The sequence below is a fragment of the Clinocottus analis genome, unplaced genomic scaffold, assembly GCF_023055335.1.
Source record: "Clinocottus analis isolate CAN_PGR_092001 unplaced genomic scaffold, fCliAna1.0.p SCAF_14, whole genome shotgun sequence".
NCBI lineage: Eukaryota > Metazoa > Chordata > Actinopteri > Perciformes > Cottidae > Clinocottus > Clinocottus analis.
The window spans coordinates 17,528,072-17,554,784 of record NW_027175865.1 but is presented as its reverse complement, the minus strand read 5'-3'; the positions used below and the strand labels follow the sequence as shown (position 1 = coordinate 17,554,784).

General features: G+C 46.9%; 4 protein-coding genes across 7 annotated transcripts in view; 1 reads left to right on the top strand and 3 right to left on the bottom strand.

The window, feature by feature from the left end:
• Positions 1-2,303: 2,303 nt before the first annotated feature.
• LOC137785042 (transmembrane protein 54-like) lies at positions 2,304-8,690 on the bottom strand. The gene is made up of 6 exons (XM_068576063.1): positions 8,621-8,690; positions 7,506-7,702; positions 6,879-6,938; positions 5,080-5,271; positions 3,043-3,189; positions 2,304-2,453 (listed from the first exon to the last, which is right to left on the bottom strand). Exons 1-6 carry the CDS (start codon positions 8,688-8,690, stop codon positions 2,304-2,306), a joined length of 816 nt encoding a protein of 271 aa, XP_068432164.1.
• Positions 8,691-9,785: 1,095 nt separating this feature from the next.
• LOC137784671 (gap junction beta-3 protein-like) lies at positions 9,786-10,553 on the bottom strand. Its single transcript, XM_068575514.1, has 2 exons — positions 9,918-10,553; positions 9,786-9,797 (listed from the first exon to the last, which is right to left on the bottom strand). The coding sequence occupies exons 1-2, from the start codon at positions 10,551-10,553 to the stop codon at positions 9,786-9,788; spliced, it is 648 nt and encodes a 215-aa protein (XP_068431615.1).
• A 1,825-nt stretch (positions 10,554-12,378) lies between these two features.
• On the bottom strand, positions 12,379-13,887 carry LOC137784517 (gap junction beta-4 protein-like). The gene is made up of 2 exons (XM_068575270.1): positions 13,092-13,887; positions 12,379-12,988 (listed from the first exon to the last, which is right to left on the bottom strand). Exons 1-2 carry the CDS (start codon positions 13,625-13,627, stop codon positions 12,694-12,696), a joined length of 831 nt encoding a protein of 276 aa, XP_068431371.1. The 5' UTR covers positions 13,628-13,887; the 3' UTR covers positions 12,379-12,693.
• A 1,227-nt stretch (positions 13,888-15,114) lies between these two features.
• zgc:91944 (uncharacterized protein LOC436941 homolog) overlaps positions 15,115-26,713 on the top strand; it is a 12,339-nt gene continuing 740 nt past the window's right edge. Inside the window, exons 1-11 of one of the 4 annotated variants that reach the window (XM_068575267.1) lie at positions 15,115-15,470; positions 16,096-16,232; positions 17,476-17,920; positions 18,184-18,269; positions 19,198-19,308; positions 20,588-20,809; positions 21,312-21,468; positions 24,167-24,249; positions 24,563-24,658; positions 24,805-24,923; positions 25,537-26,713. The exon at positions 25,537-26,713 is cut by the window's right edge and continues 740 nt beyond it. In XM_068575267.1, coding sequence (XP_068431368.1) covers positions 16,151-16,232; positions 17,476-17,920; positions 18,184-18,269; positions 19,198-19,308; positions 20,588-20,809; positions 21,312-21,468; positions 24,167-24,249; positions 24,563-24,658; positions 24,805-24,923; positions 25,537-25,680 — 1,545 coding nt within the window. In that variant the 5' untranslated portion in view covers positions 15,115-15,470; positions 16,096-16,150 and the 3' untranslated portion in view covers positions 25,681-26,713. Of the gene's footprint in view, positions 16,233-17,475; positions 17,921-18,183; positions 18,270-19,197; positions 19,309-20,587; positions 20,810-21,311; positions 21,469-24,166; positions 24,250-24,562; positions 24,659-24,804; positions 24,924-25,536 lie in introns of all 4 variants that reach the window. The other 3 variants (XM_068575268.1, XM_068575266.1, XM_068575269.1) reach the window with 3 other exon arrangements.

The following is a 26,713-nucleotide window of genomic DNA, read 5'->3' as shown; positions in this document are numbered from 1 at the left end:
GGCAGTGAAATTGCATTTTACACATCCTGCTGTTCGGAAAGGGGCCTTCATGTTCTTTACATTTACAGCTGGTGCAGTGTAATGTACAAGTGTTAGTGTTTAAAAAGTGGTTGAATGCAACTAGATGCGTTTACTCATTTTATGCTACTTCATATTTCGACATTTCAGAAAGAAATCTGAAAAGTAAATACTGTAAAAGTCTGGTTAGAAGCCACTACCACCGTCGGGGGTTGTTCCCGCTAGCTCCTCGCTGTAGCCAGCTAGCGCTGCTGCTACAGCGGGAAGCTAGCAGCAGCGCTAGTTAGCAACAGCGGGCGCTAGCAGCAACACTAGCTGGCAACAGCGGGGACAACCACCGAACGTAGTAACGGCTTCACAGTGTTTACTTTCCAGATTAAGATTTTACACGTTGCATTGTTTACATATTGCAGATTAAAACGGCAGCAAAGTAGATACAGAGGTTTGAATTAGCTTCAACTTTAAGTTCAATGTTTATTTCATTATTTAAATCTCATGAAAATCCTTTTTGAAATGACTTCCTTTAAAATACAGACTAATGGAATTATCTCAGGTGGTTTAGCGTCTCTACAAAAGGAGGTTTAGACTGACTCCACACCGTCGAGGGACTATAACCGGTTTCCCCGTGAGATAAAAACAACCTCAAGTTATTTACCGATAAACCAGTTAAACCAGACTCAACCGCATGATTCATATCAACCCCAATATGCCAGTTGCCCAACATTTCACTCCCTCACAAACTGAACAGGTGAGTGCGGTGGGGGCCGAGCGAGCCAATCGGAGCAGCGCTGGTGCCGCTGCAACCACATGACATTCGGCCTGACCTCAGATTAATTACTTGTACCAAATGTTTGCACAGGAGCTTCCTAATCCGCTGCACCTCTAGGCTTCGGGGATCTTATAGTGTCACTGCCTTCTGCTGGCAGGATGAGGAACACCAGTCGCCCCCCTCCACCCCATCCTCAACAGTTTAACCCCTTTTTTCTATTCTCACTGCCTCTGATGAACTGGTACCTTGTGTTGGATGAATACACCACCTTTCTTTCTTCCTTCCCAACTTCCTTTTCCTTGCTTCCTATTTTTCTGTTGCATGAAAACCTCACCGTGAGGATGTTTGTTCCGTTGGACCTGAAAAATTGAAATATACCTATGTGTTTCAAAGCTGCACGTGTGGACTGTTTCCTCATTTCTGGCTATGTAAGGTTCGCATTAAAAGAGGTGGACAAGACCAACGTCTGGTGCACACGAGTGCTGCAGCCCGTCAAGATGCAGCGCGGGTCCTCATTAGCAAACCCTGACAGGACGTGGGCGACGGTTTGCTCCGACCTGTCGGGGTGTCTCAGAGGAACCGGTCCTTCCTGTCAGGTCACTTCAACTGAAACGTGACAGAGCTCCTCTACTAAACACACGGGATGGATGCACAACTTTGAATAAATACTTTATTTAAGTGCCGACTGGACTTTGTCAAAATACATTTTAAAAAAAATAGTACTTGCGGTACTATTTTCTCTTGACCTAAAAAAGCGGAAAAAGAAATGCACATGAACATGGACTCGATTCTCATTTACTCAAACAGGTAAAAACCAGAGGCCCGGTCCTCCGACCCAAACGGATAAAAGCTCGGGGGCACACACACACACACACACACACACACACTTTACATTTTCATAATAATACTGTACCTGCCTCCATTGTGTATGTACACTCAAAAAAAAAGTACATTGTGAGAAACTCTTACCGAGAGTTAACCAAAAGAAGATCGTAATGTAAATAAATATGAGGCTGAAGGCCAGGAGGACACGCAGCACCGAGATGAACCAGGACAGGACGGCGAGTAGTAGTTCAATATTCTATCAACACACTTTAAGTTAAATGGACAAAAGGTTTTACGTCGTCAGGCACTCATTTTTCCCAGAACCCCCCATGTTCTCACAATATGGCATCAACCTTTTCATCCAACTCTCTGCAAGACAGCGACAAATCCCCCCAAAACTATTCTTTTAACGCAGATTGAATTGTTGTGCAAGCAAGATTTGTCTCCTCCGTCCATCCTGATTCTTTGGCCTTCATTAGATAGAAAACACAGGAACTCTCAGCATCCTCACACTCTGCAAAACGCCTTTGTCTTCAGAAGTACAGGCAGGACAATAAGCTGTGAGTATGATGTTTCAATCCAAGCATTGTAGCTTACACTACAGTACACACACACACGCACGCACGCACGCACACACACACACACACACACACACGCACAACTTCAAGAAGCTCTGGCATGTCAGACGTGTCTAAATCCAGAAGCTGGACCTTTCCAGCAGTTGGAGCCGCTCCGGTGACCTTTGCTGGCTGCCAGCGTGCGTTTCTGGCTTCTTTCCGTCTGACCTTCCTCTGGCCGGCTGGCGGAGGGGCCGCCTCTCCGAGGGAGGAAGACTCCGGTGCTGATGGGGGAGAGGGAGAGGAGGGAGAGGAGGAGGTCTGCGCTGCTGTGGAGGAGGCTCGAGGTGGCGTGTTGGGGGTTCAGAGTGGCGTGTTGGAGCTTCAGCGTAGTTTCTTGGTGGTTCAGAGTAGCGTGTTGGGGGTTTAGCGTAGCGTGTTGGGGCTTCAGAGTAGCGTGTTGGGGGTTTAGCGTAGCGTGTTGGGGGTTCAGAGTAGCGTGTTGGAGCTTCAGAGTAGTTTCTTGGTGGTTCAGAGTAGCGTGTTGGGGCTTCAGAGTAGCGTGTTGGGGCTTCAGAGTAGCGTGTTGGAGCTTCAGAGTAGCGTGTTGGAGCTTCAGAGTAGCGTGTTGGGGCTTCAGAGTAGCGTGTTGGAGCTTCAGAGTAGCGTGTTGGAGCTTCAGAGTAGCGTGTTGGAGCTTCAGAGTAGTTTCTTGGTGGTTCAGCGTAGCTCGCTAGAGGTTCTGTATAGCGAGGCGGAGCAGCTTCCTCCATCGACCTTCCCACATGGATCTACAAAAAAATAAAATAATAATAATGGCTGTATTGAAAGTTCTCTGACGCAGCATCTAAAGTGAAACGCTGGACTCCTCACCTCTCTGTGGCAGTCCCTGGCTCTCTTCCTGCCGGGGCAGCAAGGTAGACCCAGGAATGAAACGCACACAGCGAGGCAGCGGGCTGAAAACACCATCTGGATGAAACAGGTCACGATCAGAGGCACCCAGAGGATCAGAGCGGTACTCTGGGGAGGGATGGAGGAGCGGCGTTAGCGGCAAACACCAGCTGGACCAGAAAGAACACAAGCCGAGGGCGACAGCAGCAGGGGCAGTCTGGGTAATGATGAGATTCAGAAGCTCGCTTCTTTTTATTTTTTGTATCAGACGGCTGTGGAGCGGGGACACACGGCAGCGAGTCTGGGAGCTTCAGTTGGCACCGGAGAGGCGGCAATGTGAATAAAATATGCAGAGCAGAATGTATCAAAGTAGACGTGCACAGAGGGAATTCAGAAGAAGAGGAGGAGGAAGAAGAAGAAGAAGACGAGCGTCTGTTTGTGAGGCACGCCGACTACAAAGAGAAGGAAGGATAATAGTTGGAAGTTTGGCATTTTCTTTGGAAACTCTGATGAATTATGCAGGACGCACACAAAAAATGGATCTTGCATAACTATCATGACTGCCTCCAAGCAGCAACGAAGCCATTACATGAGAAGCAGAAGCCCAAACACACTTTCAGGTGATGTAACGGCCCCCGGCAGCCATATTGGAAGGCTCCTTGCTAATCGTCGAGTCTCAGGATAGTTACTCACTTCAGACTAAAAGATACTGGTTTATTTTGGCTTATAGTTTTGACAAAACTTTATTCCAAGGTAAAACCAGAAGTGAGTGCACTCAAAATGATACAAACTGTATCCTAATTTCATGAAACCTGAACAGATAAAGTAACAATTCTTGACGCTCATCCTAATTGTATCTTCCTGATGAGTTCCTCACCTCACTTCCGACTTTTTAAACTCACTTTTCATGTGTTGTGTTGCGTGTATGGTGTTGACAGTATTGATAGGAATGGTTGCCAAAGCTAGAAAAGCAGCGTCCGAGTGTGAGATTAAATGAAAAGCCTTTTTAAATTGTGCACCCATTAAATAATAAAATACTAAACAAATCGCCCCAAAAAAATTAATTTCTTCGTATTTTTTCTTCGTTTGCAACAAAACAATCCATGTGCGACCTTTGGTGAATCGTGAAACATTGTCAGCCCGCCAAGGACTGCAGCCGCACATGAAAACGTTGCTTCATGCAGAAGCTGAAGGCTTCAAGGCTCCACCGGCACTTTAACGTCGACGCGGCTCGTCGTTTCTGCACAAGTCGTCACGGTGACGCATAAACCGCCGCGCTGAGTTAGCTTGAGGGCTAATTGGTCGGGGGAGGCACTTTCAGGTCAACCGCCGCGCGCCTCACGTCTGCAATTTGCACATTAATGCGTCTCGTGCTGGAAGAGCGTGCAGAAAAGTCGGCACGACAGCAGTCTCCTACTGAATAATGAGACGAGTCCACACACACACACACACACACACGCACACACACGCACTGAATAAAACAACTGCAGTCCAGGTTGTACATCTCTCTAATGCCGTGTTCGAGCTATTAATGGCCACAATCCGCCGCTGACCTCTGACCCGAAAGCGGCGCTTGGTGTATTTACAGCGGGGACCGACGCCGACATCGGGTACAAATCCAGCTTAAGACAAAAGGTCACCCGAGTGATAAACTGTAGAATACTCGCCGTGCCGAAATGCCACAGCCGTGCGGATGTGCGGCCGCGGCGGTGAGGCTGAGCGGGCCTGACAGCCCGTCTGCAGCGCCGCGACACGACGCAGCCTGCAGGGGGCGGCGGGGGCGGGTCAGCATTCCTGCCGCCCGGCAACAGCGGCTGCACAACGTGACTGACAGAGTGACGGAAAAGACACCCAGCCTCACAGCCCAACACCTTCAGAGCACACACAGACACACACACACACACACACACACACACGGCGTTGCGTCCGTGTTCGTGCCCCCGGAGACGCCGGTCAGCTGTTGAAAGAGCCAGCTGCCGCGGGGAAAACCAAAAAAGGTCACGGCGCGACGGCACTCACGTAGATGCGCGTGGGGTCGAAAGGACACTCGCTGGTGATGCTGGAGTAACCCACGGCGACGGGGAAGCGGCAGTGAGTCAGGAGGCTCCGCCCGCCGTGGACCACGGCCCTCACCACGGACACCGAGAGGCCGACGGCCGAGGCCGCCGACATGAGCGCCGCCGCCAGGCCGGCCACGAAGAGTGACCACGTCTGAGAGAGAGAGAGAGAGAGAGAGAGAGAGAGAGAGAGAGAGAGAGAGAGAGAGAGAGAGAGAGTCAGGGATCAACAAGCAGAAGCTTCAACGTTGTTGGGAAACTGAGGCAGAAGGAAATAGATGAACGGACAGTAAAGAATAAATAATATTAACACAGACGGAGCAAGTTTGCTCTCCAATTTATTGCAATAATTAATGCAAAATTAAAGTAAAAACTTTTTTTTTTCATTTTAATGGCTTGAAAGGAGGACATGGAGGACAATTCCCACAAAAAGACCAAAAAACTAAAATAAATTGATAGTTTTGCTAATTAGTTCATCAACAAGAAACATTTATCTTTTAAACTTTTTATGATAATCGATTAAACGAGACGTTTGAAGACGAATTTGTGATCAGAATTTTCTCACCGTTTGACATTTCATAGACAAAACGATTGTGTTTGTGTCGTTATTGATTTATTTAAATCTGAAGAAAAAGAAAAAGAAAAGAAGTAGTGTGTGTGTGTGTGTGTGTGTGTGTGTGTGTGTGTGTGTGTGTGTGTGTGTGTGTGTGTGTGTGTGTGTGTGTGTGTCCTAGAGCTTCATTATTGTCCAAAAACTATGCGAATGTACCGATGAGGTGTTCATTGTTAAAACATCGTTACTTACTCTGAGTCAGGATTCAGCTGTAAATAAATATTCAGTAAAGCAACAATTCTGCAGCTGAAAATAAGCAACGACCAATACTTTTTTTTTCAGTTTGCTCCAAACTAAAGTCCAGCCGTCTCTCTGAAAACATTTTCTGATGAAACTTCATGCTAGTGAGGGTAGAGAGGTGGAGCAGGAGGAGTCCGACACGATGAGTCGACGTTCGGTTCCTTTCGTCTCTGTTCACATTGTTTTTGGACTTTTCTTTTCATTTGGAAGTCTGACATAAGTTCTGTTGTCTCCACGCGCTTCACAGATTGAGATTGTTTGCTCTACCGCATGAAACACATCAGTAAACATTCCTCTCATGAAGTTTAGAGCTCGTCCGCCTTCATGCGACAGACGTAGTTTAAAGCCTGAAGTCTATAAGAAACCAAAGCCATCAGCTGTAAACACTGAGAAAACAAAGTGAACCTATCCTTTAATACAGAAGGTGAGACACACGGGCTCAGGGAGACTTTTATGAATCACGTTGTGAGTCGCCGAGTCGAAACTCGATAAGAACAAATGGAGACGATGCAGCGGGAGAGATTAGGAGCCGACGTACAGGACTGTCAACATGAAATGAGGGAGTGTTGGGATTACTCGGTGTTCATGCCCAGTGACGGCTGCATGAGCGCGTGTACGATAACCAGACCGATGAGGAGCTCGCCCGGATTACAGTCGCCAACAAAAGGAGGCGAGGAGCGGCTTCCTGACTCACTCAGCTCACCGTCTGAGAGACCCAACAGCTGACTGAGTAAACACAGAGGAGCACGACCGGAGAGGAAAAGAAAAGACTGAAACGACTTCAGCTCTGCAGGTGCAGATCCAGAGCCCTGAGGAGACAGATCCAAGTCAGAGAGAGAGAGAGAGAGAGACAGAGAGAGAGAAAGAAAGAGAGAGCAGTGGCTCTGCTCAGAGGGAAAGAGACGAACCAGGCCTCTGCTCTTCTGGTGTTTCGACAGGACGATGGCCAGAACCCCGACGACGATTCCCTGCAGAGACCAGACGGATGAGATTCAAAGGAATGTTCACAGCGAGTTTTGAATGTTGATTTTTTTTGCAAAGCCAAAATAAGAAGAACATAAATGCATTAAAGAAACTCACAGAATGACCCTTAAACTTTGCATCAGAGTCATTTTAGCGATCGGGATGAGCAGACTGAGATTATCAGATTCATCTTTGACTGATTCAAGCAACCATTTTCTGCATATTTTAAAAAGGGGAATGACATACATCTAAATTACGAGTGTAAATATTCTAAGCACATAAGTTTCTTTAAAGGTCACTTTGTTCAGGAAAGTGGTTTCACAAGCAGCCCAAATAATCTGCACTATCGATGTTAGTATCAAGACATCTTTCTGCAGTTGAGATGAGTTCTCGGTCCATCTTTTAGGATCCTTCTTGGTCTGCAGGGTGCAAGCCCAGCCCACGACGAGCCGCCATAAAGTCTGAGAAGAAAGCACTAATGCAGAATGATATATTCGTTTATGTTTCCCGCCTTCTGCGGTGTGTTTGTCTCTCCTTTTTGGTCCAAATCCAGCTGCAATGTGCGCTCTCACCACGAGGCCGGAGGCGAGGGCGACCACGTTGGCGACGGCGTACTCCACGGTCCGCGCCTGCTTGTGGAGGCCGACGTGTCGGAGCACCACGCCGTGCATCAGCGCCCCCAGCAGGAAGTTGACGTGGCCGACGAGGAGCACGCTCAGGCCCATCTTCATCAGGGTCCTGGGCTCCTCCAGGCTGGCACAACACAAACCTGAAGGAGGGGGAGACACACACAGCAGAGAGGAGTGAGCTCTCATGGCGTTACGTCATCCTCGTGCTATTGATCAGGGGCACGACACAGAGGTCAAGCGCACGGCGGAGAGGTCACCTGTATTAATGATTAGCTGCTGAGCACACAAGTCAGGAACAAGACGCTCAAACTCAGAAAAGAAGAGCGACACCGCATTCCACATGAAATCAAAACAATACTATAGTAGTCATTTCTGCTGATGCGGCACTTCTCAATAAAGACATACATTGTGATACAACATGTTTGTTGTTTTGTAATTCAATAAATAAATAGTCCAAAGCTTTGTTTACTCCCGTGTGAATTAAATACGTAATTTATCATTTATTTAAGAACTTTCAAGCAAAATTAACATAACAGAGAAATCTAATCAATAGTTTGATGAAGTATTAGCATAAGCAGAATTTAACCAGCCGTGTGTGTGTGTGTGTGTGTGTGTGTGTGTGTGTGTGTGTGTGTGTGTGTGTGTGTGTGTGTGTGTTCCCATCCTCCTGAATATTCCTCACTGACACATTTCTGCTTCCACTGAGACAAATACACATCAGCATCAGACTCCATATTGTTCCTCACAAACTTTCACCAAAACCCCAATAAAAAATAAATTAAAAAAAGATTAGAAGGACTTTAAAGTATTTGATCTAAAGTGGAACGTCAGGACTTGGACACAGTGGCTGTTTTTTGGTTTCATCCTATGAAACAAGTTGCAGTGTTTGAAAGGAAACGCAATCAAACCTGACGTCACAGTTCATCACCAGACAGGTGTGCCACACCCGAACAAACAAACGGAAAGTTTGAAACACACAACATGTCGGCAGTTAAATTTATTACAAAATAAAGTTCCCAGGCACGTGCAGCTTCTTTTTTGTTTTGTTTTACCTTTACCTGCACCGGCCATCTTCTGCTGGGTCACCTTACGGTTGGAACGACGGCGCGTCTCGTGCGAGGAGCTCATCCGCGCGTGTTTGTGAGTGTGTGTGTGTGTGTGTGTTTCTCTCTCTCTCTCTCTCTCTCTCTCTCTCTCTCTCTCTCTCTGTCAGAACGACAGACAGAAAGTGAAGTGACACCTCTCACATTTTTCAAAATAAAATACCAAATTTCAGCGCGTCTGATTAACATTGAAGACCAGTTACTAAATTACCTCAAAAAAATAGTGCAAACGTTTCAATGCATAACCTCAATTCAGATTATGCTTGACTTATAATCTGCAGTAAATTAATAAACTTCATTCCCCAAAATTCTCTGTCCACTTAGTTTTTTTTTTCTTTGAGAAACTATTTAATGCTTTTATTTTGAAACCAAAGTTGCTAATTACCTGCTATCTGGAGAATTCCGGCAAACTTAACTGTTAGCACCTGCTTGCCTTTTGTTGTTTGAAAAACAAAGAAATCTGCCTGTGTTTATTATTATTTATTTAGTTCACGTTAAGGGCTGTTTTACTACTCTGTCAATCAAAATCTGAAAAAAACTTCTTCTTTTTTTAAAGATCTGATGACCAGATAAAAGAGCAGATAAAATAATATATAATATTGCATGCATGCATGATTAACTAAGCAGTACACACACATTGCACGGCCACACAACAGTTTAACTGCGCTGAACTGGACCATGGCCAAGTTTTCTGGAGACACGTTTCCACATGACGTGTAGTGAGCCTGCACTGCCACCAGGTGGAGAAATGGCGTCATTAAAGGAGGAGAAGGCAGATCTGATCCATGCTGTGGTTTTTATTATGTATAGTTGACAATAAGTTGAGTGCTTTTACAATCTCTTTTTAAGGGAATACAATAAACAAACAATGTCACTTTTGGGTTATTGTCATTTACACAAATATGAAAAATCTTTAGACCAATTACTTCAAATTATCCCGCTTGCTTTTAATGAGGTAATTCTTACACTTGCGTAAAATACAATTAAATATCATTACAGAGCATTTTTTCTTCTTTTTTTTTTTACAAATAAAGCCAACATATTTGGATAGAAATGAAACATAAAATTACTTTTTGACTGACTAAACCCTCAATGGGAAAAATGGTCCCCTTATTGCAAGTCAGTTAGAGGCCTAAGAACAAATAGTGATTGCCTCTCACGATGCTTTAAAGGGCTTGCAGCCGTCACAGTCCGCGTCCGGGTAGATCCTCCTCGATGACGTCTGGACGCTGCCTCTGTGTCTGAGGGTCACCACCCGGAAGGCGATCAGATAGAAGACCTCGCAGATGTTGAGCACCACGCACAGGACGGACGCCCCCACCATGAAGTAGGTGAAGACCGTCTTCTCGGTGGGCCGGGCGATGTAGCAGTCCACCAGATTGGGGCAGGGCTTGACGTCGCACTGCACCTTCCTGGGCAGCTTGAAGCTGTCGTAGATGTAGTGCAGCAAGTAGAGGAACGTGATCTCAAAGGTGGTCTTGATGAAGAGGCTCATCAGGTAAGTCCACCACAGGCCGCCGTGCTTCTGGCCCGGGTTGTCGTACAGTCGGGTGTCCGCACCGTGCTTCAGCCGGTACTTGCGCTCCCGCTCCTCCCGGTAGGCCACGTGCAGCACCACCATGAAGGACGGGCAGGTGACGAAGATGAGCTGCAGGGCCCAGAGGCGGATGTGGGAGATGGGGAAGAAGTAGTCGTAGCAGATGTTGGTGCACCCCGGCTGCCGGGTGTTGCAGTCGAATTGCCCCTGGTCGTCGCTCCAGACCCGCTCGGCAGCCACCACGTAGACCAGCACCCGGAAGACGAAGACCACCGACAGCCAGATGCGCCCGAAGGCCGTGGAGTACTTGTTGACTCCGCTCAGAAGACCCTGGAGGAACTTCCAATCCATGACTTCAGCTTTGGTTGGCTTTTAGTAGATTAAAATAACTGAAGTGCTAGAAGAGAGAAGGACAAAGTTAGGCAGTTATTCAGAGAAAATACAAGGTTTTAATTTACCTCCAAAATACATATTTCTTTGTTCATCAATCTAAATTCTTTTAGTGGGAGTGTTGGAGATATCGGCCACACAGGCTTCTGCCTTCTTTCTAATATAATGGAGCTACTTGGCCACTCGGCTTGTGGTGCTCAAAGATCTCCCCAGAAAAAAATCCCCCAGAAAACAGAAAACACGACCTGGTCACTGAAGATAATCCACAGACCTTTTAGTCAACGGTTTCATGTCTGAACTACAAGCTGAAAGGAAATCGTTCCTGTTTATGAAACTGCTCACAATAAGGTCCGCAGACTATCTTGAGTAACCGGGCCATAATTTCTGGAAAGAAACATTGGTAATATATATTTTTGGGTATGTTAGAGACTGTAAGTTAAGTCTACAGCCAACGTCTCACCAAACTGCTCAACTCACAAAACAATGTAGATTGATAGAAAAATGAAGGAACATGTGTCTTTTTTTAATGTGGGGTGAACTGTCCCTTTAAAATACAAAACAACATAGAAAATCAGCCTGGATTCAGTTGAATATGTTGAAATCCCTTCCAAATAATTCACTCTATACTTAACATAGTACTTCTCGTGTCCTATTAAACCACTTAGCTACGAAACCTCAATCCCCTCTTTCTGAAATCACCTTGTTAAAAGAAAAGTTTGGGACCTTGTAGTAATTAAATGTTCTTAGCTTCGCAGAAAGTCTTTATACAAACTGACTATGACTCTTGAATTCATATATTGCTCGTCTTACCTTAAGAAAAGCTCTCAGTCCATCGTGTCCAGCAGCCAACCTCTCTCCTGCAGCGGGTTTCGGATATTAACTGTCCTCAAGAAACCACTCTTGGACATAATCAGGAAGGTGTGGCCCCTTTTGGTTACCACCCTAAAAAAAGGTACCTTGCAGCTCCTTCCTGTCGGCAGTTGATTCTTCTTCGACTTGCTGAAGTCCCTTTCTGCTGCACTGCAGGTGCATTGTGACGGGGTACCCTGACTTTGAATGGGATCCAGAAAACAAGAAGAACACCGTCATCGGGGTTTGACCTGAACCAGGAATTTGATTGTGACTTATGCAAATGAATAAAAGGTGATAGCGAACAACGACCAAGACCTTTAGGTGCGGCTGTGTCCTCCGATCAGCACGTTTCTCGACAGGTGACTCTGCATCGGCTCCATTAGGCCGCCGGGATGTCGAGATATGCTCCTTTGTATTCTTGATAAATCAGGGTTAAACAGGCCACGCCACTTAACGTTTGTTTGTGCAAGGACTCGGGAACCATTGGCATTCAAATACTGAGATACGGGAGCGGCGGTATCGCATGGATCAGATACGACAAGCACTCGTTGCTTGTTCAATTTCTCAGGTGAGATTATAGTACACTCTGTCTTAATCTTCTCTGGGCCTTCTGGTCTGAAGGAACGCAGGATGTGGTTCATTGTCATGGACGTGGGACTCGTAGGTGTGGTGATTGTGTCAACTTTTACTTATCCATCAGTAAGATCGGTTTGTACCCGATACGTCTCAATATGTTTTTTTTAAATGTTGTAATCCATCATCTGGATCCTTATTGGTTCATTTAACGCTGTACTGCTGCACCCATTTGTACCTGCCCTGCATCATCCCCTTAACAGCACAATCAGTACAATACATATAGGGATAAAAGAAGGAACATGTGACTTTGCAAAATTTCACAAGAGGGTTTGTTTATTTTAGAAAATATCACCTTCATGTCTGGTTCAAGTAAGTCAGCTCTCACTTCTCAGAAGAAGTAAAGCAGTTTTACAGATAAAAAAAATAATACACACATTCTTATAAATAGTGAAATGACAGTAAGTAACTTTAAATTCATCATTGTTTTTAATCAGAAGCCTGCAGAAAGCCAACAATATTATGGAATAAAATCATTGATGTAAAAAAAGGACAGAACATTTGACATGACCTTTGTAAAAAACAACATCTTCTTTAAAGCCCCTGACATTTTGCAGATAAATGTGGCCGACAATACAAAAGCTACCGAACATAGTTCTACATTTCAACGTGTCTCTCAGGAGACGACGATGCTGTACGCTGGGGCTGAACTCCCCTTGCCGGCTCCTTCGCTGCCGTTGTCCTCCATCTTGGCCTTCTCGGGGAGCGGCTCCTTGAACGCCGAGTTCTCCTTCCCGGTCAGAGGAATTCTGACCAACTTGAAGGAGTTGTCGCTCACCGGGTGACGTCCTTCTTGGCAGCACTCCCAGAACCTCTTCCCGCACAGGTAGATGATCTCGATGAGGGTGAGGAGGATGCACATGAAGCTGGTCGCCACCATGAAGACGGTGAAGATCTTCTTCTCCGTGGGCCTGAAAAAAACGGAACAAGAGTGTAAAGATTGAGATGTCCGGTTCCGCCATTTCAGATCCCAAGACCTTCAACTATTTGGAGACCTCGGAAAGGCGAGCTCACCTGGCGATGTAGCAGTCCACCATATTGGGACACGGGTCCTCGTTGCATTTCACCAGCGGTGGGAAGAACGTGGCCTCGTAGATGTAGAACAGCAGGAAGACGAACACGGCGTCCACCAATATCTTGAAGAGCAGGCTGAAGAAGTAGGTCCACCACAGACCCCCTCGCTTCTTGCCCGTGAAGTTGTACAGGGGGACGCAGTCCTCGCCGTGCTTCAGCCGGTGCTTGCGCTCGCGCTCCTCCCGGTAGGCCACATGGAGCGTCACCATAAGAGACGGGCAGGTCACGAAGATCAGCTGCAGGGCCCAGAGGCGCGTGTAGCCAATGGGGAAGTAGTGGTCGTAGCAGACGTTGTGGCAGCCGGGCTGGCGGGTGTTGCAGTCAAAGTCCTTCTGCTCGTCGCCCCAGACCTTCTCGCAGGCCACCAGAAAGACCATGAGCCGGAAGATGAAGACGATGGCGAGCCAGATGCGTCCGAACGCCGTGGAGTACTTGTTCACCCCGCTGAGGAGGCCCTCGAGGAAGACCCAGTTCATGGTGTCGATTTAGATCTTCTTTTGGACCGCCTCGAAGGAGAAGAAAGAAAGAAAAAGGAGGCACCGAAACGCGGCCGGCAGGCACAGAAGGCTGGAAGACAGACTGAACTCAGCCTGGCTCAAAGGCTCTTTAATACAGATCCTATTGCTGCTGCCTTCTTGGCACGAGGCGAAGGGGAGGGAGGAACACCGAGCAGAGCAAACATGGACTCATTCTTCTGCTGGAGTCACTGGTGGAGCTGGTAGACAGCAAACACCTCGATTAACCAGAGGGAGAGAGAGAAATTGAGATAGAGAGAGGAAGAGAGAGAGAGATATAAGTGAAGACACTTATAAAAATAAGAAAATGACAGGGATAGTTTCATAAATTGTGAAGTTAGCTTTGTTATTATTAGGTTTTCTTGTTGAGTGTTTCATGAAAAGTTTAATACTTTGCTCATAAGATATAGACAGCTAAGAGCCGGCCAGACTCTCTACAAGGTTATAAAAAAAAAAAAATCTGCCTTCCAGATTATTTAAAAATTCCAGTTTAAAAAAGTTTGGATTCATGATGAATTTAAAAGATAAAAAATAGATCGCCGCTAATACTTCATAGACCGTCTATTTTGGCTAATATGTAGAGCATCACTGATTTAAAAATATTGAACATTTAAAACTATTTAGTCATGTTTTTCAATAATACATTTTCTATTTATGAGTAAACCAAAACCAAATAGAAGAATAAAATATATAACTTACAAAAATAGATCACCGCTGTAGGTCATAAACAAGAAAAGATTCAAGATGTTTTTACTGTCATATGCACAGATAACAGACAGTAATCTATACAATGAAAAGCTTGATTTCCTTCTAACACAGAATTACAATAAACTTAAGGTAAAAAAGTAAATGAATAAAAAATAAGCCACAAAATATAAAATATATAACAATATTGCACAAAAATATGATAATAGTATTGCTGTGATTAATATGATAAAATATGATAATAGTATTGTTCATTGTATTTATACACTGTATTGCTACAACATTGCTACAATGTCCAAGTATGAAATGCAGTGTGTGTGTGTGTGTGTGTGTGTGTGTGTGTGTGCGTGTGTTTTGGGGGGATCATATATGGGATCATATGTAGCCGATGAGCATCATTGGTATTTTTGAATTATTTTAAAACGTATTATTATTATGTTGGGTTGATGAATAACAAGTTTTCTATTTCTCAATAAACCCAACCAAATAAAACGATAAACTACTTAAATTATAGAGTTCATAAACTACATACAGGCTGGGTTTATGAGCAAATAGTTTTTTATTATAATTATTTTTAAATGTTGATCAGAATATCGTGTTTATGAATAATACGTTTTCTATTCATGAATAAACCTCCACATTTAGCGCCGGTATTTTTTAATATGTAACTTACAGTACAACCGGAACTCATAAGAATAACTCTCGCTAGCTTGTCCGTGGCACCGGGCCAGGGGTCACAAACCGAGACTCATACACCGTTTCCCCCCCGCGCCACAACGCTGCAGAGCCGAAACACAACATGACCCTGCACCGGTCGCCCTCTGCGCGTTAAGTCGCCCGGTCGCGGGGTTCCTCTCTCCGGCAGGGGTGCCGGTGAACCCGCCGCCCCCCTCCACCACTTCCGCCCTCCATCCAGCCCGGGCTGCGGCTGTCTCCGCGCGGCCACGGGACGTAAGAGAGAGGCGCTCCGCCCGGTGGGACGATCCGCGAGCTAAGCTAACTCGGCTAGCTTAGCGAGCTAAGTCGTCAGCGCAGCTGCCGATCGACCTGACGCCACCAGCCAGCTGGCTCGCCGGCCACGTTAAACCGTAAATGTTCGGTACGTAGCCGCTCATCTTACACGCCGTCGACGCAACTTCCCACCGTGGAAGTTTTAGATAAGTTGTTGGCCGAGATAAAACGAACGGAAGTGCCAAGTTTGCCACATTGCGTGGTGATGTTTCATATGTCTTTCAAAGTAAAAGTGTAATCGTACGTTTAAATACAACAAAAGCTACCAAAGTTAAGCTAATGGTTGTTTGTTTGGGGACATCTTTACAGTTATATTAAAAATATTGTGTCCAAATTGTTCACATGCCGTGCTTTGCATTTTAAATGAAACAGCAAGTTGATTAATTAGTTAAGTGTAGGCAAAGAAAGGGTCATCATCATTATTATTAGAGAAACGTTGGAGCTGTCAAAAAAGGCAGTTCGTAGAGATGCTTTTATTCTGACGGTTACATCACATTACTTCCGCTTTCTATGCGTCACGCACTTGCTAGCTTCACACAAACCAGGTAGCGAGCAGCTGCCGACTGGAGGCTGGTGCTCCGGGGGACCGACCGGAGTTTGACGCCGTTAGCTTAGCCAGCGTCGCCACGCTAGCCAGTCATCCGTTGTCGTTGGTCTGTCAGCATGCTAACAGGGGCCGCCTAACACCCGCAACACACACACACACACCGCAGGCGACTCTCCTGTCCGACTCTGCAGCGGTCCAGCCGGGCTGAACTCCGCGGAGCCATGCGGCAGTGGAGCGTCCCCGCCGCGACCCCTCGCGCCGAACCACTCCCGGGGCGCCTGTCCGAGTCACCCCCTCCACCGGGTAAGATGACCTCAGCGACGGGACCACGGTCTAAACTTTTTTTTTTTTTAAATTTTAAGCAGGAGCCAGCTTGCTCACATCTTTTTGTTTAGTGTGGCTTAAACAAATGAATAATTGTCAGACGTACTGTAAGCTCTTATTGCCACTAGTCTCTCTGGTAAACATTCCGAAATGCGAAACTCAACGATCTGTGTCATGCAAGTTAACTTTGTCCAGCTTCTCATTACACGCAAGTACGTGACACGATTGGATTTGACACATGTTCAAAATGTGCGATGCATTCGGGTACATTCGGCATGCATCCCGTTGAGAAAGAGTTAAACTTTGTAAATGTAGTTGCCTCTTCTTTTTGTGCAACTTAACAGCATCGGTGGCCAAACTCATAAAATCACACCTATGCTGACTGGAAGTTGGTCCAGCGTATACAGTGATGTTATACAGTTTCAAGTACACAAGGTCAAGTGAAATGGCGATTTTTTTTTTCTGAATGAGTCCACTGTGATCTTCACATGTGGTCTTTATCTAATGGAGATTGGCACATGCCGGGCACGTATAGGACATGAAAAGGTGGATGGATGGATATGACTGGACCTGATGTTAGGTTATGTATGCCGGGGTGATCATACTTTAAATCCACCCTGGACAAATGGAGCAAGGTTAGCCCCAAGTGTCTGTGCCAAGTGTTTGAAAGGGTGCCAACATTTTTTGAATGACCCAAGGGTTCTTCAGAGGAGAATGCAGTCTTCTCTTCTCCCTCTTTTTTTCTCTTTCTAGTTTTACAAACCAGTCTTGTAATTACTCAAAGTTCTCTGGTATCAGCGTAACTAAACATATTAAATTAGATTTGCATTTAAAGCACTGTGTGCAAGATAAATAAACAGCGACAAAAAGGAAGTGCGAGTGTTTGAATTTGGCTTTAAATGTCTTTTTTGTATTTTTTTTTAAATCTATTAATAATCCTTTCATCTTTTTTATCAGTTTGTCTGCAGGTACCGAGAATGTTTTTGTGACATATTATCTAAATTTAACACCTGTCAAAGGTAGAGATAAATATAGCAAGTATATGTCACACTTTGTGAAGTTGTTGAGTTGCTGTTTATCTGGTGAGCAGTCAACCAACGCGTGCAGACCCTTTGGGAGTATTAATAGTGCTCCAGTTGGTTCATATTTATTTACACATTTGGTTCTGTGTTTCCTTCAACCCCCCCTCTCTCCCTTCCCTACCACAACATCACATCTCCAGATGCCAGGATGGAGTGCTGCGAGGTGGAGCCGCGCTACACCATCGAGCAGATCGACCTCCTGCAGCGTCTGCGTCTGTCCGGCATGACCAAACCTCAGATCCTCCACGCTCTGGAGTCCCTGGAGAGGCTGGACCCGGACCACCGCCCGTCACACTGCGACTCTCAACCCGCCCCGTCCAACAACAACAACAACGCCCCCACAGCTGGCGCTGCCGCCGCTCCGGCCCCGTCCTCCTCTTCCTCCTCCTCCTCCTCGCTCTCCCTCGCCTCCGCCACCACGCAGACCTCCGGGCTGGACGGCGCCGCGCTGTCCCCCAGCAACAGCTACGAGGCCTCGCCTCCGCCCCTTTACCCTCCCAGCGTGGCGGTCCAGCGCTCGTTCAGCTACGACATGATGGCCGACGAGGAGTGGGACCTGGAGGAGAAGGTGGAGGAGTACATGAGGTGAGCGGAGCCGGGGCGGGAGGGGGGAATGGTCGAGACAAAGAGAGGCTATTATAACATCAGATAATGACAGCTACTGTCCCCTGAGGTGGAGGCTTATTCTCTGAGATTTTAGTGGAGTTAATTCAGGTCAGGTGTTTAGGGACGGATGAGAGAAAGGAAAAGAGGAGCGTCAGTGAATCCGGTTAGTCCGAGCAAAGGCTGGTGTTGAAACCACCGTGCAGCAGCTCTAATGCCCTGACGGCTTGTTGTTGCTTCTGCAGGAGGGACAGCAACCTGGTGAAGGAGGAGATCAAAACGTTCCTCAACAATCGCAGGATCTCTCAGGCCATTGTCGGCCAAGTCACAGGTACCGTGCTGCGTCTGATGGTGCTGGAATAAAGGAGAGCGACTCTCATGATTGATTTTGAATGAGATTACCGATTCAATACGGCGTTAGTGAAATGCACAGTTTCAAGTACACAAGGTCAAGTGAAATGGCGAGTTTGTTTTCTGAGTGAGTTCACTGTGATCTTCACATGTGGTCTTTATATCTGATGGAGAACGGCCCAAATATTGTCCAAATATATAAACACGCATAAGGTGTGTGTGAGAGAGCACACTGCTCTATTCAAACATGTAATCTGCAATAATTGAGAGATATGTGATGTTCTCTCGTGCACGTCTGAAAAATAATCAAAGTAATTTACAGACTCTAGAAGTTGAGCTCTATGTTTTGTCATCTGTAAACAAACAGGCCTCCGCTATCCAAACATTAACCGTGTGTTTCTTTTTTTAAATATAATTTTAAATGGAGGGGAAGAAAAGTCCTGTTGTGATGCTGTGATAAGCATTTTTACCATTTGCCCGGAATTCGATTTCTTCAAAGATAAATCGATTCATCCAAATATAACGGACAGATAAAACAACAGTAATAATACAAAGTGAGCCAATACGTCAAAGTCAACAATCCTTAAAAAAAAAGAAATTCTAAATCACAGCTCGGAGCGGGTCGTCCGCAGCCGAGAGGCTCCACCTCGACGCAGTAAATCCTGAACCACAAGTAGCAGCATGTTCGCCGAGTACTGCACCAAATCACGTGTCCTTAATTAAGGTATTGATATTGGGAAGGCTTTATTAGCTCAACCGGAGCTGGCTCTCTGCCGACAGCCGATTTGACTCCCCCCTCCCTCTTCCCCCCTCCGACACACACAGCACAGCTGCTACCGTTGCCCCCCATGAAATAAATCGATGTCTTTTAATGTGTGAAGATGACATGCCTCGCCTCCCGCACGCAGGCATCAGCCAGAGTTACATCTCCCAGTGGCTGCTGCAGCAGGGCCTGGAGATGAGCGACTCCAAACGCCGCGCCTTCTACCGCTGGTACCTGCTGGAGAGGAATAACCCAGGTGAGTCCGCCAGGCGGGGTGGTGGTGGTGGTGGTGGTGGTGGTGGAGGGGAGGGGGCGGGGTTGTTGTTGTTCCGGGTTACAATTGTGTGGTGTTTGACGACAGACGGAGCAGCGGAGCGGGGTTACAGGTCTTTAGGATGATGGATGTTCGCTACAGGAAGGCTGATTATGAGAGAGTGCAGATCAGCGCCTCAAGGTCGAATGTCAGGTTAATGATGACAGATTAGATAATGAAGGGAAGGAAGGCTGGAAAAAAAGGAAACTGGGCTAAGATCCTTTTTTTTGCATTATGTGAATGTGAACCACTGCTTGCTCTCCTTCGCCATCTGTCCCTCCCCCTCTCCCCTCCCCCTCCTCCTGCATGGTAAACCCGCACGCACACTTCCAATTCCTCACGCCAACTCCAGCCTTCGAGGTGCTGCGAGGTCAAGCGAGGACGCGAGACAAACCTATCATTTCAGAGGAAAGGCGAGCGATAAAGGTAGTTCTGTCACAGGAGATGCCGATCGATGATGTTAAGGCTTCTGGTTTTGGAAGTGAAACCGTAGTGGGTGGGGGGGATGGGGGGGGGGGTAGGGGGGGGCTATGTCTGCATAGCGTGGAGGAACAGCCTTGTGTAGGTGTGTTGACCTCTCCACGTCCTCGGATGCACGGGTACTTAAACACACCGGCGTGGCGTTAAACTGCCGCGGCGCCGCTAAAGATGCTCGGGGACGCTCGTTGGTTCGCGGCTTCACGGTAAATCATCACGAAGGGTTTTCACTTTTTTTTTCTTTTTTTTTTGACATCACAAGCTCGGTGAAACAAACAAAGCCGCCGATGGACCATCTGCCGACCCTGCTGTCTCCCCTCATCCTAACCCAACCCCAACCCACCCAAGCTTTGCTGTCGCTCCTCTGTAGTCCTCAGCCCGGATGCTGGAGGTACTCTGGTGCTGGTTTTCATTCCTACATAGCTAACAAAGCGGTTATTAACAGTGATACTAACAATAACTAATTCTCCCCCCGTGGCCACAATGCTTTGCATCCAATATCGACTCCTATTGACCCATTGAATCAAAAAGAAAAAAAGAAGACAGTGCTGTCAGTCAAATTCGCTCCTTTTTTAGGAGGAAAACATTACGAAGCAGGCATTTGTCGTCAACTTTATTGTGACGGGAAGGTCCACGAGACCCCAAATAACTCCATTTCCAGACGCGTGAGCTCAAGCTGGTTGTCCGTGCTCTAACCCGGTGGCCGTGGCCCCGCCTGACCGTTGGTTTTGTCCCGACCCCGAAGGGCTGAGGTGGAGTGAAAGCCAGCACAGCGTGAGTCCCATGCCCAGGCCTCGGGGAGGGGACCGAGACGGGCCGGTGGCGGGCGCCAGCGGCTGCCTCCCCAACCCCAACACCAACCTCAACCCCAACCCCAACCCCGTGTGGAGCAGGCAGAGAGAGCTGCTGATGCACTTGCTGCCGTGGTACACTGCGGCCGCCGCCGCCGCCGCCCAGGCCCAGCCAGGTAAAGCCCCCCTCCCAACCTCCCTCCTACCCGGCCTCAGCGGCTCGCCACAAGGAGACGACTGCATGCCATTCGCCCTGTAGCCTGTAACTGCTTTGCCAGCTTGGGATGAGAGAGAGAGATAAACTGGAGGAGTGAACTCTGGGTACATGAAGCGTCTCCATCTATTGAAATCCTCTTTTCGATGCCGTAGCAGCGGGCTGTCGCTTTGTGCCAGTTCAAATGTAGCCTAGTTTGAACACTACAGCTCTGTAAAAACCTGACTCATACAACAGGGCATCTGCAGGGCTTACCCACAGTTTAGTTCCTTAAAAGAAAAATCAGGCTTTAGGAAATGCAGAACAAAAAAACCTCTTGCTTTCTATCAGCAGTCGTGTTAGAAAGTGGTGAAGCTTGTGCTCAGCAGCAAGAGCCTGAACGCAGCCGACAGTAATCCCACCGGTCACCTGGCTGCGCTCTTCTTCTTCTTCTTCTTCTTCTTCTTCATCTTCTTCTTCTTCAGGAGCCACCTTGTCCATGCGCTCTCTGGTGAAGGAGGAGCCCGACTGGAGGACGGGGGTCATGTCTGGCGACAGGGCGGGGCTGGTGGGCGGGCCTCTGAGGCTGCGCAGAGGAAGCAGGTTCACCTGGAGGAAGGAGTGCCAATCAATCATGGAGAGGTGAGCGCGTCAGGGTTTTCAATCGCATCCTTTTTGCCTCCTGCTGTCGCACGCGGCGAGCTCGCTATCAGACCTCCTGCATTGACGAGTGATTCAATGGGACGTATGTGAGCTTTTTCTAAAAACCATACTAAAATGGAACCGGCTTCATTTTTTGTCCTCAAAAGACAGATGAAATAATCTCTGATTGAGAGGGTGCTCTGAGGTCCAGAGGCTCGTCTTTTGGACGAGGAAACAAGTTATTCTTTTTCAATATGTTCCCAACTCGACGATCAATGAGGAAACTTTAAGTTAACGTCACGCATATTGCACGTTAGCATCATCAAAACAGACTCCAGTTGATCAACTTTTCAGCTCCGAAAAGAGCCGATTATTTTCTTTACATTCCAGTGAAAATGTGTCAAAATAAATTAAAGCTCTGCGAAAAGAAAAAAGGCACTGATTGTTGCTCACATGTGTTGGGCATGCAGCACCGCTTGAGGTAATAACAATATAATATTAGCACAACCTTCTCAGGGCGATGTGTGCTTTAGTGCTCCACTGTTATTATTGCAGTTATTAGGTGTGTTCTGTCTGCTCTTCTCTGTTATACTCGTCCCAGACTGCTCTCAGTAAGTAAGAAGGATGCAGAGAGAGAGAGAGAGAGAGAGGAGAGAGAGAGAGAGAAGGAGAGGAGAGAGAGAGAGAGAGAGGAGAGAGAGTGAGAGAGAGAGAAGAGGCGTGAGAGAGAGAGAGAGAAGGAGAGAAGAGTAGAGAGAGAGGAGAGAGAAGAGAGAGAGGAGAGGAGAGAGAGATGAGAGAGAGAGAGAGAGATGAGAGATGAGAGAGAGAGAGAGAGAGAGAGAGAGAGGAGGAGAGGAGAAGAGAGAGAGAGAGAGAGAGCGTACCCCGCTGCGTGCGATTGATTTCCCTGTGAGCAGAGGGTGCAGTCTGGGCACTCTCAGTAATAAGACCACGCCGGCCCTCAGACGGCACTCACCAGCACGGCCCCCAGATTACGCAATTCCACTGCAGTGCTGATCCCTATGAGCTAGTTTACACCCAAGGACGATACAGTAGAGGTGAAGAGATGATGTGTGTGTGTGTGTGTGTGAGAGAGAGAGACTGAGTGTACAGGGATAGGGCACCTCTGACGGGTGAGAGGAAAGAGAGGGAGCTGGAAGAAATTGATCCCTGTGTGTTTTTGTAACTGCGAGCTAATGATTCTTTTTCAGCCTGAAGGATATGATGAAAAAAAAAAAGAAGCTAGACATGAGAGAGGAATGGGATGAAAAATAGAAGTTGCTTTGATCTTTATCTGGCTGTATGAATTTCTGTTTTTTTGCCAGACAATCTCGAGGCCCAGAGAGAGGTTTAAGCGCGTGATGAATGTATGAAATAAACCCACTGGGATGTTTCTCCCACAGCGAGGACTGAACTGGAGCTTCCTCTGTGTCCATGTTGTCCTCACGTCACGTGGCTCAATGCAGACAATACAAGGAAATAGTTGAGAATAAAATGAAGACACACCTACAACTAGAAATGTTTTGTTTGTTTAGAATTTGGATGTTTATTTTGTTTTTGAGATTAACAACACAGCTAAATATTAGGGCTGGGCAGATTAACGCGTGAAAGTGAGATTAATCTGTCAATCCTTTAACGGCGTTAACTGTTTGATCATGCGTTAACTGCATGTTTGTTTGTTTTTTTGCATTTTCGGGGCGTCTCACGGCTCTCCCAGTTCGGCTCGCATGATGTCAATCAAACATGAAAAATAAATAAATAAGATGCAGCGATGGATTACAGCAACGCTGCTTTTACTTTGAAGGCTTGCGCACTTCCATATCCTCACCGACTGATGTGAAAGCACGTATTGTTCTGTAGCTTCTGTTCTCAACGAGCAGCGCTGCTGCTGCAAGCCGCTCCGCCTACAAAAACAACAGCGCTCACCGGCTAACGGCAGACTCCGCGTCCAGATTGAAGGTTAATCGCGCAAAGCTCCTGACCCGCGGTCTGATCCATGCAGAGCACTTTAAAGCAGCATCACTTCTGGATCTGTACTCTTCTCTCAGAGAGGAGAACTTTCCTCACATCACAAGATGCTCAGGTCACTTGTTTTATTTTGATGTTGCTGTTGCTGTTCTTCATCCACCTGGTTGATGCTGGGTTTTATTTACAACTCTCTCTCTCTTGAGTTTAGGACGTCCTTGTTGGAAGAAAAAACTTATTTACTCTTAATCAGTTACTGTTTCACTGTTATATTCAGACTTCTCATTGAACTGTTTCTGTTTAATCTGACACACAAACTCAGCATCTCTCCTGACAGCAGGGAGACTGATCTGAATGTTTCTGTCTGAAAGAACGAGCAGTTCCTCTGTTATCACATGACCACTTCTTACAAACCGCTCTATGGGACGAGGGGAAAGGGTCACGATTAGGCCGAAGACGTCGTGATGTGTGTTTAAGAGCTGGTTCTCTGAAAGATCTCTGAACAGTCTGATATGCAATGTGTCTCTCACCTTGTACTTCTGACTCTGCTCCTTCCTTGTAACGAATAAATGTTCCTGCTTTAATGATTTCACTCTGAGGGGGTCGAGTGAATTTTTCTAACGGTCCTAAATCCCCCCCCCCCCTCCCCGCCCCCCTCCTCCTCTGTGTTGCAATCTGACGTAATCGTTTCCACGACCTGTGAATGTGTTTTTTCTTTTGTCTCTCCCAGTTTCTTCATGGAGAACCAGTACCCGGACGAGGCCAAGCGAGAGGAGATCGCCAACGCCTGCAACTCCGTCATTCAGAAGCCAGGTGAGCGCAGACAGCGAGCTCAAGTCTCCTAATAAGAAAGCAGTGATTTCATCATTAGAATAATTAGTTGCATGTTATTTAAAAGAAAACAGCAGAAGTCTTTTGGGGGGTTTTGTTTGTGTTTAATACATTTTAATACTAATACATTACATTGTTTAATACAGCCAATTGCACGTCGGGTCCTGGTCATTAAACATTTTGCAAACCAGAAGCACCAGCTGTTGATGTGTTGAGGCCAGAAGAGTTCAACGCTGGTTCATTGATACACAAAAGGTCATTTCTGTGGGTGAAGATGTGTTTTCTTTATCTTCAGGCTGCAAGCTCTCCGAGTTTGAGCGCGTGACGGCGCTGAAGGTGTACAACTGGTTCGCCAACCGTCGGAAGGAGATGAAGAGGAGAGCGAATATCGGTGAGGACCGGAGGACTTGTGTGCCGTCGCTCCGAGAACATTGAAAGCATCCTTTCATGGTTGTAAAGAGAATCGCAGGTGTGCGTTCACACTTCCTGTGTTTCTTTCCATCTCTATCTGCCGTTCCTCCGTCTTAACACAACCAGAAGCTGCCATTTTGGAAAGCCATGGGATCGAGGTGCCAAGTCCAAGCTGCCACTCGAATGGTGAGGAGGGAGAGATGCAGGAGTTCACCGACCAGGTGACCCATCGGTTCTCAGAGCAGGTAAGTCAACTCAAGCATTCACAAACGACCAGTAGTACCTCGTACTAGGAGGTTGGCTGGGAGAGTTGGAGCTAAAAAGTGACTCCTCTGGTTGTATAGAAGTCTATGCTTCATGTGTTAAGGCTGCATTCTCTCTCCTGACCACCAGGGGGCGACTCCTCTGGTTGTATAGAAGTCTATGCTTCATGTGTTAAAGCTGCATTCTCTCTCCTGACCACCAGGGGGCGACTCCTCTGGTTGTATAGAAGTCTACGCTTCATGTGTTAAAGCTGCATTCTCTCTCCTGACCACCAGGGGGCGACTCCTCTGGTTGTATAGAAGTCTATATAAGTGACTCTACTTCTCTCTTGATGTATTCCCTCAGTAAACATTGTAAACATGAGTTTATGTCTCAGTCTCTAGTTTCAAGTCTTCTTCTATACAGTGTGATGTTCATTTAGTACATTATGGTCTGTTAGAGTCAAACAGACCATAAAGCAGGGGATGCTTAAGGGGCGGGGCTACCAGGTGATTGACAGGTCATCATTCCTCTTCCAACATTAACCCTCTCACGGTGTCTAATCAGCCGATGCAGCGCGTGACTCCAGATGTTTTTCGCCCTGCTCCTCCACAGGAAGACGCCTCCTCCCTCAGGCTCGTGGACCAACAGGACGCCTCCTCGTTGGCGACCGCAGAGGCCGCGCCCCCGCCCAGCCCCCCGCCTCAGGTCCTGGATCAGAAGGAGGACTCCAAAAGGGAGACGGTGGACGAAGAGTGACCAGCGCTGGTGGAGTTTGGATCATATTTGAATTTCAATGAGATGAGATCAAAACGTGTCTCCTCCTCCACCGCCGCCACCCAAGTAGAGCCTTTTGGGGCCAATCGCACTCAAAGGTCAAAGGGAGAAGGGTGCTGACGCTCGCTGAGGTGCCTCTGATAGTAAGGAGGCCACTGTATTTATCAACAGTAATCCTGCTTATATTAATGGCAATATACAGTATATGAATATATAGATATATATCAATATATAGTGCATTCCAAGATGGTATTAAAAAGCCTAAAGTCCTTAGAGGGAGGATTATGTAATGGATACCTCGCCCATTTTAAGCTAAGCCTTTTCTTTGATTCTTCGCTACATGCCTTGTGTTAGCCTTTAAAAGAGTGTGTGGTTGATGGACTCTGGTGGCGTGAGAGTGCCGAGCCTGCAGGTCAGGTGTGTTTGGGTGCCGGGGTGAAGTGGAGGGTGTTGAGGATTTAGTTTCCGGGAGAAATGACCCGCCTGCTTGGACCGTCTTTGACCTCCGCGCCCCCCTCAATCCCCCCCCACCCCGCCAAACCGGTCCGTAAGACTCTAACCTCAATCGGTCGATCGATTTCAAATCGTTCGATCAATCAATCAACGAGTGCTGTTGCTGCGGAATCCGTCAAAAAGCCCTGAGGGACAACTGGAATCTCAGGTAATCCCAAAAAAAAGAAACCGTTGGATAAGGACGGCGATGAATTGTCTCAACACGTGCTTTTCTTCTTTTGTTCTTTTCTTCCTCTTCGTTTTCTCTCATGTTTAACTGTGTTTTAACCAAAACGGGACGTGTTATTTATACCTTTTTTATATTAGCAGGAAACGAGCCGAGGGCAATGTATCTCTCCCGCAGCACCTCGGCTCGTCTTTGTTATACTGAAAGCTGCTGGTCTGGTCATTTTTGTAGTAGCGCCTCATTTAAAAAAAAGAAAGGAGAAAAAAAAAAAAGCTCACGCCTCAAACCTCAACTCAGCCAGTGAAGCTAGACTACAAGTCTACTCAAGGAGTTTCT

Bases quoted from the DNA above. Each gene is read 5' to 3' on its own strand.
- LOC137785042 (XM_068576063.1), bottom strand. From the start codon at position 8,690: ATGAGCTCCTCGCACGAGACGCGCCGTCGTTCCAACCGTAAGGTGACC. The intron at 6,939-7,505 runs GTGAGAGCGCAC...TGGTCTCTGCAG, and splicing joins CCCTCGCCTCCGGCCTCGTG to GGAATCGTCGTCGGGGTTCT. The intron at 2,454-3,042 runs GTGAGGAGTCCA...CTCCCCCATCAG, and splicing joins CCAGGGACTGCCACAGAGAG to CACCGGAGTCTTCCTCCCTC.
- LOC137784671 (XM_068575514.1), bottom strand. From the start codon at position 10,553: ATGGATTGGAAGTTCCTCCAGGGTCTTCTGAGCGGAGTCAACAAGTAC.
- LOC137784517 (XM_068575270.1), bottom strand. From the start codon at position 13,627: ATGAACTGGGTCTTCCTCGAGGGCCTCCTCAGCGGGGTGAACAAGTAC. The intron at 12,989-13,091 runs GTGAGCTCGCCT...CGTTTTTTTCAG, and splicing joins GTGGACTGCTACATCGCCAG to GCCCACGGAGAAGAAGATCT.